The sequence below is a fragment of the Pituophis catenifer genome, unplaced genomic scaffold (assembly GCF_029215685.1).
Source record: "Pituophis catenifer annectens isolate HBS135680 unplaced genomic scaffold, rPitCat1.0.hap2 SCAF_6, whole genome shotgun sequence".
Classification (NCBI taxonomy): Eukaryota; Metazoa; Chordata; class Lepidosauria; order Squamata; family Colubridae; genus Pituophis; species Pituophis catenifer.
Genome location: NW_027256886.1, coordinates 15,160,409 through 15,173,478, shown reverse-complemented (window position 1 = coordinate 15,173,478; position 13,070 = coordinate 15,160,409). Strand labels below are relative to the sequence as shown.

General features: G+C 40.6%; 1 protein-coding gene across 4 annotated transcripts in view; it reads right to left on the bottom strand.

The window, feature by feature from the left end:
- TNIK (TRAF2 and NCK interacting kinase) overlaps positions 1-13,070 on the bottom strand; it is a 273,951-nt gene that overhangs the window by 24,289 nt on the left and 236,592 nt on the right. For all 4 annotated transcript variants that reach the window (XM_070945925.1, XM_070945923.1, XM_070945924.1 and 1 more), the window contains 2 exons: positions 12,405-12,589; positions 8,591-8,720 (listed from right to left, as the gene is read on the bottom strand). In XM_070945925.1, coding sequence (XP_070802026.1) covers positions 8,591-8,720; positions 12,405-12,589 — 315 coding nt within the window. The remainder of the gene's footprint in view (positions 1-8,590; positions 8,721-12,404; positions 12,590-13,070) is intronic.

Here is a 13,070-nt window from a genome sequence, read left to right as displayed (position 1 = left end):
CCAATACCTGCTACATTCTCAGACTGGTAATATTAAAATTTCCTTTACATAAGCTTTCCCCAACTAGCTGTTTTCCAGAGGGACTAGTCTTCAACTCCATAATACTTCAGCCTAACTGGTCTATGATGACCAGATTAGGACAGATAATCCTCAATTTATAACAGTGCATTTAGTGTTCTAAGTTACAACAGCACTGAAAGAAATGACTTATGACCATTTTTCACACGATCATTGCAGCATCCTCATGGTCACGTGATCAAAATTCAGACACCTGGCAATTGACTCATATTTATGATGGTCACAGTGTCCTGGGATCATGTGATCATCTTTTGCAACCGTCTGACAAGCAAAATCAATGGAAAAGCCAGATTTGCTTAACAACTGTGTTACTGACTTAATGACTGCAGTGATTCACAACTGTGGCAAGAAAGGGTGTAAAATGGGCAAAACTCACTTAACAAATGTCTTACTTAACAACAGAAATTTAGGGCTCAATTCTGGTCATAGGTCGAGGACTACCTGTATGAGAATTTAAGGCAATCTCAGAAGGGGACCCAACTGGAAAAGCTACTTTAAATGGACTTTAGAAGTAAATGGACATCTCTATTCTCAATAAATAACTACATTTGTCCCCTTCTGCATGTCAACATGGGGATCATCTATCAATGACTCAATCTCCTCCAGGAATGGGTAAGGGGGTTGGTCTCAAAATCTCCACGTTTCCTCCCTAAAAATGTGCCAAAATGTTTTGCTTGTAGAGTTTGGTGATGATACTAATCCAGTCCTCGGAGCTCAAAAAATAGTGCAGCACGCGATCCCACACAGAAATTATCGCTCCTGGCTTTGCGTGCTGCATAAATCCAGTCATAAAAAAATATTTTCAAGAAAAGGACTAAGCCTGTGATGGTGAACCTAAGGCACGCATGCCCAAAGTGGCACGCGAAGCCATGTTGCCCGGCACATGCGGCCTTGCCTTCCGGGGTTCTGGCGCACATGCGCATGCGACAATCAGCTGTCCTTCATACGTGTGGCAGTGCTGAAAACCGATGTGTTCATCCGTGCTGGCCAGCTGATTGTTGGGCATGCATGCGCGCTAGAACCTGGATGTTTGGCTTTTCCGGAGCGCGATCCCTTCGTGCGCACAACAGTGCAGAAAACCAGCCTGCACATACCCGCCAGCCGGCTGATTGTCAGGCGCGCATGCGCGCTAGAACAAGGAAGTTGGCTTTTCCGGAGCATGGCCCCAATGAGCGGGCGTGCGCGTGACATTTCCGCGCAACATCACTGGACTAAGCGAACATCTGCTGTCTGATAACTTATCTTTGGTTCCTTCTAGTTGTCCAGAAGCAGGTGGGGAGCTTTAAGTTAGTATACTCATTCAGATCTGGGCTGGAAAGTTGCCTGGAATTTTATGTTCCTATTGCTGTACAGTTTTAATCACGCCAGGATCCCTTGAGTAAATGAACGATAATATCCTTTCTTACATGTTCTCAGTGAATTGGTTTGGAAATAAATATTACAGTTTAAGACATTTCAGAAGCAGAGTTTGCAAGAATTCCACTCTCTGCCTATTAAATGAGCTGCATAGAACTGGCCTTGGATCTCCTCTCCTCTCCTGACATCCAGGAATCTGTGCCCAGAGGCTGGCTGCTAGGGAGTTCGTAGGGGTTCGGGAGAAACTTTAGCTAAGATTCTGTGCAGTTCAGAGAACCCCCAAATCCCATTCCTGGCTGGCCCTGCCCACCCCTCCCAGGAGTCCCCACACGGCCAGTTTTGGATGCAGGTAAGTGCAGTGCACGTGCGGAGGCTCAGGGAGAGTGAAAAACTGGAAGGCCAGAAATGAAGGCCGTTTTCACCTTCTTGGAGGCTCGAGGAAAGCTTCCAGATCCTGAGGAGGGCAAAAACGCCCCCCCCCCCGCCATGGTGCAGGAGGCCGACTAGGCATGCCATAGCCACACCTACCCAGCAACCGGGCAGAGAACCCCTTGCTAAAATTTTTGAAGCCCACACCTGTCTCTGCTTGTACCTAAAACCAGTTAGACTATGTCTTAACAGAGAAACTAGGGATCACCCTTGGGTCTCCGATGCACTATATGAAACCAGGCTTCTAAGTACATTAACAAAGCCATCATTTGCTGTTTGGAGAGAAATGGTATGGATTAATTTTGATGCAGCTACCAAGATTGGCATGCAAAGAGAACAAAGCTTGTGTGGGGTAAAGGGTAGCTGATAGGTTGTTTGAGAAAATATGCTCTATTTTGGCAGGATCACTGCATCCAAACCAGAAATCTGGATTTAGATCCTGGCATAGGGCAGTTATCTGGTATTTTGCCTACTACCTTAAAAATGGTAATTACAAAATTTAAAAAGAAAATGCAAAATGGCATTTTATTTTAGCCTCATGATTTTGGCTTGTAATAGTCTTGGCTTTCTTTTATCCAGTCAGTTAGGGCCATGTTAAAAAAAAAAAGGTGGGCCTGGACGGACGGACGGATGGGGACACACACAAACACATGGATATTTATTTTCACTGCGTCTCAACCTATCAAATCAGTCCCCCACCTGACCCACTTTAGCTGGGATTGCTTCCCATTGATTTAATAACTTCTCCTTTCAGTTGTCTTCATTCTAGTTGGCAACCCTTGCATTTGTGTGTAACCTGAGTGTTCAGAAGTTGTGTCCAGCTCTGGAACGTCACATTGTGTGTATCTCTGCACTAATGCTTGTTTGAAAATCAAACAAAACCAGTCACCGATTTTTCGCATGGCCACCAACCACAGAAGGTGTTGGTAACTCAAGCCCTCTGGGCTACGTAATCTGGAATTCACCAAAACCCCTGGCCATTCTTCCGAGCTAATTCTTTTTCACAGTGGCTAGAATAAAATAACCGAGTTGGAAGGGACCTTGGAGGTCTTCTAATCCAACCCCCCTGCTTAGGCAGGAAACCCTACACCACTTCAGAGAAATGGTTATCCAACCTTTTCTTAAAAATTTCCAGTGTTGGAGCATTCACAACTTCTGGAGGCAAGTTGATCCATTGATTAATTGTTCTAACTGTCAGGAAAATTCTCCTTAGTTCTAAGTTGCTTCTCTCCTTGATTAGTTTCCACTTCTTGTCCTACCCTCATCAGGTGCTTTGGAGAATAGCTTGACTCCCTCTTCTTTGTGGCAGCCCCTGAGTAGGCAGGTTACTCTGAGGTCCACAGATTAGTAAATTTCTTTTGGTCCCATAGAACAGGGGTCTCCAACCTTGGCAACTTTAAGACTTGTGGACTTCAACACCCAGAAGTCAGCAAAGCTGGTTGAGGAACTGGGAACTGGGAGTTGAAGTCCACAAGTCTTAAAGTTGCCAAGGTTGGAGACCCCTGCCATAGAGCACACAAGCTTAGTTGCCTATTAGTTTCAACGAAGCTTAGGTGCTTCCATTGCAGTATCCCTTCCCTTCCCCCACTTCCATCTGCGGTTGGAAAAATACAATCTAATCTAGCAACAGAAGAATGTCTGTTCTTCCTTCTAGTCTCTGCTGGCAATGAAAAAGGGAAAAAAATGAAAAAGAGAAAGAAAGCCAGTTGATGCTATTTTAGCTGAATTACAAGTCTGGCAGAAATTGTCAGCAGTGTGTTACAGCTGCAGCAACCTGCTGTTTGTGCCTAATGTGTCACTTATTAAGGAAAGACTCTAGAGCAGGGTAATGTACCTGAAAGAGATTACCCCAGGCTGCATAAACGGCATCTGCCACAATTCTTAAAACTCTCAATTTAATCAGAGGGCAACAATTTATTTAGGGGAGGACAGAAAGGGAGAGAGAGGGAGAGAGAGAGAGAGAGAGAGAGAGAGAGAGAGAGAGAGAGAGAGAGAGAGAGAGAGAGAGAGAGAGAGAGAGAAATAGAAGTCTGAGGCACTCATCACAGCATGGTTCTCAAATCCCATCAAGTTTAAGGTCACTTTCAGACAGTTTTGCAAAAAAAACACAGAGAAAACACAAATGCAATTTCGCACATGATTTTTGCCAAATGCAAAGAAAAAAAACGAAGAAAAGAAAATAAAGAAAGAAAATGAAGGAAGATAGGAAGGAAGGAAGATAAGAAAGAAAAAGACAGAAGGAAGGAAAGAAAGAAGGAAAGGCAGAAAGAAGAAAGGAAAGAAGGAAAGAAGGAAGGAAGGAAAGAAAGAAAAGAAAATAAATAAAGAAAATTAAGGAAAGAAAGAAAGAAAGAAAGAAAGAAAGAAAGAAAGAAGGAAAGAAAGAAAGAAAGAAAAGCCAGCTCACTACATTACCCTTCCTATTGTACTTTTTTGGTACAGCTCACATTTTATGTCAACAGGCTGGGAAACCTTCTCCACTACCATCTGGATTATGTCAGTTTCTTATGTCTAGTTTGCACAAGAATCATATTTTAAAGAGGGAAAAGGATGTGTAAAATAGAAGACTTTCATAGAGAGTGTTTTACAGCAGGTCTTTTTATCAGCAGACCTTAAAACATGAGGTGCTGCCAAGGAAATCCAGAGGAGGAAAATACTAGAACTTACATTTTCTAGAACAGTTAAGTTCTATTGCTAAACTTCATCAGGGAAGGCCTGCTTAAGACTTAGAAGATGATTATTGACACAGTCAGAGAATCTAGATTGAAAATCTATCTAAGATGCCTAAAACTACTATTTAGGTGACAATTTTGCCACCTATATTTTCTCCTTCCCATTATAGATGCTCTGTTCCATGTCTACCTGTGCATTTCCAGGTCACAAGGTGAAAACAGATGTTTAAACATAACCTGTGAGCTCTGGAAGATGTGCCTGCTATTACCATTTTGAGGGATTTCCGAAGTAGAGAAAGTGCCAGTGAGTAGCTTGACAATTGCATGGGTATGTACTTTGTACAGAGGTATACCCTAAAACATATTAAGTGTGTCAGAAGATATGTTTGAAATGTAGGCAGGGGCCTCGGTAGACATTTTAGAAACTAGGCAGCGGAAAAGGGTAGAGGTGAGAGGAACACTTGGACATCCAAGAAATAGATATAGACGGAGACTTAAGAAAGGAATATGGGAGGCAAGTAAAAAAAAAAAAAAGCATAGCAATTAAAGTGTTGAAGCGGACAACAGACAATGGGTAGATGATTTTCATCTTTATTGTTGTTCTGATTCGCTTTTCCCTTTTCCTCTCTTTCGTTTAAAGCATAGCAATCAAAGTATGAAGCGGGCAAGAGATGGATGGATGATTCCTCTTTTTTGTTGCTACTCTGAATTGCTTTTCCCTCTTTCCCCCTCTCTATTCTTTTCCCCTCCTCTTTTTTTAGGCAGCTGACATGATTAGAAGTTAGACAGGAAAGAAAGAAAAAGCATCTTAATAAAGGGTGACATGATTAAAAGCTAGAATAAGTGATAGAAATAAAGGGAATATTAATGTATACATTTTTATTTGATAAAGTAAAAGTAATAATGAGAAATAGATAGAATAATTGAATAATGATAGACTGTAACCTAATATAGATGTGCACTGTCATTAGAAATACATAAGTTGATTGAATGTAATAATAATGTTTAATCTGATCAGTTTCATTTGTATTGGAATGTATGGCACCCAGGTGCCACACTGTTCGCGCATTGATTTGACATTTTTATAAAAAAAATAAAAAAAAATTGTAAAAAAAAAAAAAGAGAGAAATACCCTGAGATCATTCTACTTCCTGCCATCACAATGAAAAGACAATAGAATATGGCCAGAACAGCCAATGCTCTCACTGTACCAGAAATAAAATTAGCTGTGAACAGCCTGTGCTTGCTTCTAAAAAGAAACTATAGCTGGTTTCAACAATAAGCAACACTACTGTTTTCTCACAAAGGGAAGTGGGTCATTTAATATCACAGATGATTACTGGACAGTGCTGGTGTTCTTCACGTAAGATGTGAATGATACACTGATCTTGGGTGGTGCAGCGGACTAAACTGCTGCTGTTAAAGTAGCACTTAGCTGCCAGCTGCCTGCAAGTACTGCGAGTTCAATTCTCACCAGGCTCAAGGTTGACTCAGCTTTCAATCCTTTCGAGGCAGGTAAAATGAGGTAAAATGAGGACCCGGTTTGTGTGGGCAATAAGCTGACTTTGTATAATATATTCTGTATAATATACAGAATATATTCTGTAATAATATAGAATATATATTATATAATATATAATGTGGGGGGCCAAAAAGCCCTACTAAGCAGGTATATACAAAAGTATGAAGGCTATTGCTTAATGCATTGTAAGCTGCCCTGAGTCTCCGGAGAAGGGCGGCATATATAAATCGAATTAATAAATAAATAAATAAAATCTCTCCCTTATTGTTTGGATGCTGTCCTTTTTTTTCTCAAGTTCTGACCATGAATCATCTTCTTCCACTTGTTCATCCATGTGGCTTAAGGAAAAAAAAAAAGATAGATGGCCTTTCTTCTTACCCAAGACTGTTTTCACGATCTATAGGTAATGTTTTGAAGGAAGAGAAAAGAGGGGAAAATGGCACTAACTCATGAATGAAAGACAGAATGGGATAAAAGGGAGTGGATCTGAATCAATGTGTTTCCCCGTGGGACAAAACAAGATAGAATATGGGCTGGCTCATGCCCTTAGCTAAATTACCCTGCCTTCACTTGCCTCCTACAATCTGACCTTTTGTCTTGACAATACCATCAAGCAAACCTACTCTTTTCATACAAAGAGAGGAAAGCTGTATTATTTCTCCAGGAGGGAACATTTTAGCAGGAAACAGCCTGAGCGAATGAAGTTTGGTGCAAATGCCTATGGAAATTCTCAATCCAGCTCATGGTTGTCCAAAAGATGCTTGAAAAATGTTTCTTTTCTCATTCAAGAAGCTGCTTCAGTTCCAGAACTGAAATTTCAAAGGAACAACAACAATAAAAATCCAGTTGCCTTTTGAAAATGCACCTTTGGGACAATGTTTAGTGCAGTTCCTTAACATCATAAAAGGACCCAAATTATTGGAGGCAATATGCTGACTCTGTAAACCATTTAGAGTGGGCTGTAAAGCACTGTAAAGCGGTATATAAGTCTAAATGCTATTGCTATCATGATCTACCAGATATCAGGAAAAGTTCATCTGTCAATGGCAGGATATTAATTATGGCACCCCACAAAGAATAGAATAGAATAGAATAGAATAGAATAGAATAGAATAGAATAGAATAGAATAGAATAGAATAGAATAGAATAGAATAGAATAGAATAACAGTGTTGGAAGGGACCTTGGAGGTCTTCTAGTCCAACCCCCTGCTTAGGCAGGAAGCCATACACCACTTCAGACAAATAGTTATCCAACATCTTCTTAAAACCTTCCAGTGTTGGAGCATTCACAACTTCTGGAGGCAAGTCGTTCCACTGATTAATTGTTCTAACTGTCAGGAAATTTCTTCTTAGTTCTAGATTGCTTCTCTCCTTGATCATTGCTTCTTGTCCTGCCTTCAAGTGCTTTGGAGAATAGCTTGACTCCCTCTTCTTTGTGGCAGCCCCTTACATATTGGAACACTGCTATCATGTCTCCCCTAGTCCTTCTTTTCAAGAGTTGTAGCTTTGCCTCAATAACTTTTACAGAAATCCTCCCTTGTTACATTAGTGCAATTGTCTTGTCCCTATTATGTCTATGGAGCTTCTCAGTCAACCAGGTCATGGTTATCCCAAAGGTGCTTTTTCAAGAGGCAACTGGACTTTCTGGTATTTCTTTGCAGACATTTCGCTTCTCATCCAAGAAGCTTCTTCAGCTCTATTATGTTATTCAGTCCCTATTATGTTTACAAATAAACCCCATAAATGTATTTTTCACCACTGACTTTTACAGAGGGTCTTCCTTTTCTTCTCTGAATATAGACCAAGATATAATAATTGGTGTGATAAGAATTATAATTAATCTAAATTAGCAACTGAGAATTTCTTTTGTATACAGGCAATCCATGACTTACAACCACAATTGAGCCCAACATTTCTATTGTTAAGTGAGACTTTTGTTAAGTGAGTTTTGCCCCATTTTATGACCTTTCTTGATACGGTTGTTAAGTGAATCACTGCAGTTGATAAATTAGTAACTCGGTTGTTAAGTAAACCTGGTTTCCCCATTGATTTGGCTTGTCAAAAGGTTGCAAAAGGTTGCCAAACATCTGAATTTTGATCACGTGACCATGGGGATGCTACAAAAGTTGTAACTGTGAAAAATAGTCATAAGCTACTTTTTAAAATGCTGTTGCAACTTTGAATGGTCATTAAATGAACAGTTTATAAGTGGAGGACTACTTGTAGTATGTAAACCAAGTTTTTGTTTCACTTTTATAATATCAATTGTGTGCAAATTGCATGCTTTAAAGTCAGTTTGAAAGAAGATGAAGATCTGAAAACAACCTTGCTATGTCCTACAGTGTTCGATGCTGTTTATAGTTAAGACACATCTTTTGTTTAGATGTTATAATTATATTAATCAGCTGCAAACCAGCACAGTTTAATCAATCACTCTGTGCTCAGAATACACAGTGTAATTATTATTCATAGCTTACAAAGACATTATCTCTCAAAGGCACTGCAGAGAAGAAATTGTTGCCACCCACTTACCTCCCTTATCATTAAAGTCCCTTCTCTGGAAATACTGCTAAATTTGTCAGGGTGGGGGGGCTCCAGACCACCATGGCTCGATACCATTCCTAGATTGTAGGACTCGTTGTTGGCTGGCATTCCCGTTGGTCTGAAAGATACGAAACGAAACGAAATCAGTTGGTTTCTCGTGATAAATACATGATGACTATAGAAAAAAAAATTAACCTTAAAAGGTTTGTAATTGCCAAGATATATGAAAATCAGGATCAGAAGCTAAAGGATTCTTCCTCATGTTCCCAAAATGCCGGTCTCTCTCATTCTTGGTATCTATTGCCTGAAAAAGCAATTGCACAGGGGTAGGTTCTGATCCCAAACTTGTGTTTTTTTTTTTTTTTAAAAGGGAAACACAACGCTTGACACAACATTTTTGGTCTGTCCTGGGCTTCTTCCTCTTATATTCTAATAATATACAACTCTGACCACTCCATGAAATGTATTTTCTGAACTAACTTCAAGGAGAAAAGACAGGAGAACTGGATGATGCCTCTTTAAATGGAAAACTCGTATCCAATGTTATCCGTCTTTTACTCTAAACATCAGAGCACATGTTCTCACCAAGCTGATGCTGAAAACTCCTTCAGGCATACCTGGGTATCCAGGAGCAGCATCTACAGGGAAGCAGGGAGTCAGTCTGGTGATTGGTCACTGCATCACAATCAAAGCTGCACCTTTCATTCATGTACAGCTATCATGCTCATATATAAAGGATCTTTAATTTGAGAAGATTACAGAGTTGGAAGGAACTTTGGAGGTCTTTCTTTTTATTTTATACTTTTTTCTTTTACATGCATAAGTGCTTTGTGAACAGTGTATTGTCTGGGTCAATTTGCTTACACATAATAATATTTATCCAATTTCTAATCTCTCCCTCTATTATCAAGCCAGTGATAAAACAAGTTCCATGTTAGAAAATATTCCGTATCTTCTTTATCCTTTATCTTTAATGTCAACCTATCCATTTCTGCACAATCTACAATTTTTTTAATTACACTCTCTTCTGTAGGTATTTCCTCATTTTTCCAGTGCTGTGCAAATACAATTCTTGCTGCTGTCAAGCTATGCAATACTAAGTATATATTCCCTTTATCATACTTTTCTGGTACTATGCTGAACAAAAATATTTCTGTCTTATAATCTATATGTTGCTTTAACATTTTTTCTAACCATGTGTGCATTTTCGTCCAATTTTTTTTGGCCTTTGCACATGTCCACTACGTGATAATATGTGTCCGGTGTCTGATTACATTTCTAACATTTGGCGGACATGTTTTGGAACATCTTTGCTAACCTCGCCAGTAGCAGATGGGACCTTGGAGGTCTTGTAGTCCAACTCCCTGCTCAAGCAGGAAGCACTATATCATTTCAGACAAATGGTTGCCCAATTTCTTCTTAAAAACCTCCAGTGACAGGGCACCCACATCCATCATAATATCTATTTTGACTCCATTTATCTATCTATCTATCTATCTATCTATCTATCTATCTATCTATCTATCTATCTATTTATTAGATTTCTATGCCACCCTTGTCCCGCAGGACTTGGGGCGGCTCACAGAATAAAAAACATATAACAATAAATAAAACTAAAAACATCCAAATGTAAAAACCCCAACAACTAAAATCTCATAACAGATCAGGGAATTTGCTGAAAAAGCCATGTCTTCAGTTCGGCGCAGAAAGCGCGGAGGTTGGGGGCCGTCCGAAGCCTGGTAGGTAATTCATTCCAGAGGGTCGGTGCGGCCACCGAGAACGCCCTCATCCTGGGGGCCACCGGCGGACATTGTCTGGCTGATGGCACCCGGAGGACAGTTCTATGTGACCACACTGGGCGGTGGGAGGCCGGTAGGAGGTGGTCCTGCAAGTACCCCGGGCCCATGCCATGTAGGGCTTTATAGGTCAATATTGTAATAGTTTCAAGTATTCACCATACCATTGTAATTCCTATTGCGAGATTCTTCTCGCCTTCAGCAGAAGCAAGACGAATGGGATTAGGGATAAGGAATTTAATGTTATATGACTAAATTTCAGGCAGGCAGTTCTTGCCACAAATAGGCTATTTTCAAAGTTATTCCCTCAGCTAGCATTATTGTCAAGTGCATACGTCCCAACCAGGCCATTTTTATCTTTGACAGCTCTCCAACGTAAAATTGCAATACAGAATATTTTTCACCACATTAAGCAAAATACAAATAAACTAACTGCCTAAACTTGAGCCATATGCTTTTGGTTGACTAATGAAAATAAGCAACAGCTGCACATTTCTGCCTGAAGGCAGATATTGACCTAGATAACATTTACAGAAAGATAAATTAAAAGATGCTCTGATCATGAAACGGATGGACTGCTGAATTTGGTCAGCCTTCAAGAAATCACTGAAGTGTGTGTTGATGCAAATGGCAATGACATCTTCAAATATTAAAGGTGGTGCCTGCCAAATAAAGTAACTATCTCTATATTTGAAATACAGAAGACCTCAGAGAGGATTCTTTTTTAAAAGAAAAAATTCTGGGATTTTTCGAAAGATCCATTTCCAAATTCTTCAGTATGCGAATGAGAAAGAATGAATTAGAGAAATACATTCCATGGACAGACTGGATTGACTGTTGCTACATAAAGAATATACTTTATGGAGCCCAAATGTGCTATTTCATAAATATTGCATTAGGAACCCCACTTCAAGGTGGAAATGTAGGACTTGGACAGCTAGGTCTTCCTGGGCAAGAACTCTCATTCGGCTAACTTGCTCAATGAACCTCATATCATTGGAGGTGTGGCCAATTCACTTTCCCAAGTAGTCACATGAGAAACTGGGACTGTTAAGGGTCACTGCCATCACCACTACTACCATTACAGTCCAGCCACCACCACCCCACCACTGCAAGCCAGACAGGGACAGCCGAAGGGCCAGATATAGCCTGTGGCCCATAAAATGCCTAGATCTGCATTAGAAGGAGGAATAACTTTGGTGGTTGATGTTTGCACTTAATGCATTTTCGAAGCAGGAGGGCTGCAGTAGGGGGTGGAGGAATGATGTAAAGCAGACAGAGTCAGGATATATCTATGGGCATTCCCATTGTTTTTTTTTTTAAGGGAGAGGAATTTGGGATATTGACTGATTCAGAGAAGTCTCTTTACAGCTTACAGAAGCATTTTCTTACATCTCTTACTCCAAAATGACAGAAAACCAGACCCTCTATTTTAAATAATTGGCTTCAGAAGTGAATCCAGAAACCATAAAAAAGGAGGCATGGGGGTCCTATGTGACTATAGGACCCCATTTTGCTCACCTACATCCTACTGCCGTTATCTGATTCCTAACCAAACAATCTAATGAAAGTGCATATATTTACTTGCTGGTTCCCTTCATTACTGTTGTTGTGCATTTGTTCACTTTTCTTTGGGCAGAAAGAGAGAACAGGAGACTAAGCTCCCGGCCTAATCTGGTGGGAAATCTTTTGTATACATTATGGGGATGGCTTTTTTCAGCAATAGTCTATATAGAGGTCCCCAACCCCTGGTCCGTGGACTGGTACCAGGCCGTGGCATGCCAGAAACTGGGCCGTGCAAACCAGTGAAACTCCAGCCATGGGATGCAGGCAGCATGTGAAATCCTCCAGTCTGTGGAAAAATTTCTCTCCATGGAACCAGTCCCTGGTACCCAAAAAGGTTGGGGGGACACCATATTTATAATGTCTATAAAACATTATTGCAACCAGCAGTTCCAAATGAGACGTGTTTGTGGATTTATCTTCACCAAGAGAGAATGTCTTACATAAGCCTTGGGATGTCGCTGACAGGCACGGTGCCGTCTTGTGTTTCACTTTCTCCGTCTTCTTCCTCCTCTTCGCTGCTTTCAGACTCCTCACTGGAAGAGGAATAATCGGTAACTTTCTTTAAAGGCCGGTTGGTTTCTTCAATCCGCAGCTCCCGCAGTTCTTTTGCTAAAGCAGTCAGATCCTGTACGAGAAGGAAAAAAATCCAGAAAGCAACATGAATTTTCACCTGAACTATAGAAGGGATGGGATGAGGATTAGGAAACGCAACAGTCAGCTGATGTAGAAGGCAAATATTATGGAATGTATAGATTTTGTTGTACAAAATCCTGTATACTCACTGAAAACCTAACAGCAAATTGCTGACATATGGGTTACATGTAAACACGTGTTTATGAGCCATGGTGGCGCAGTGGTTAGAGTGCCGTACTGCAGGCTACTTCTGCTGCCTGCTGGCTGCCTGCAATTTGGCAGCTCAAATCTCACCAGGCTCAGCCTTCCATCCTTCCAAGGTGGGTAAAATGAGGACCCAAATTGTTGGGGGCAATATGCTGTCTCTGTAAACCGCTTAGAGAGGGCTGTAAAGCACTGTAAAGCGGTATATAAATCTAAGTGCTACGACCAAGTACCACAGACTTTAGATTATGCTAACTGAACTAACTTTG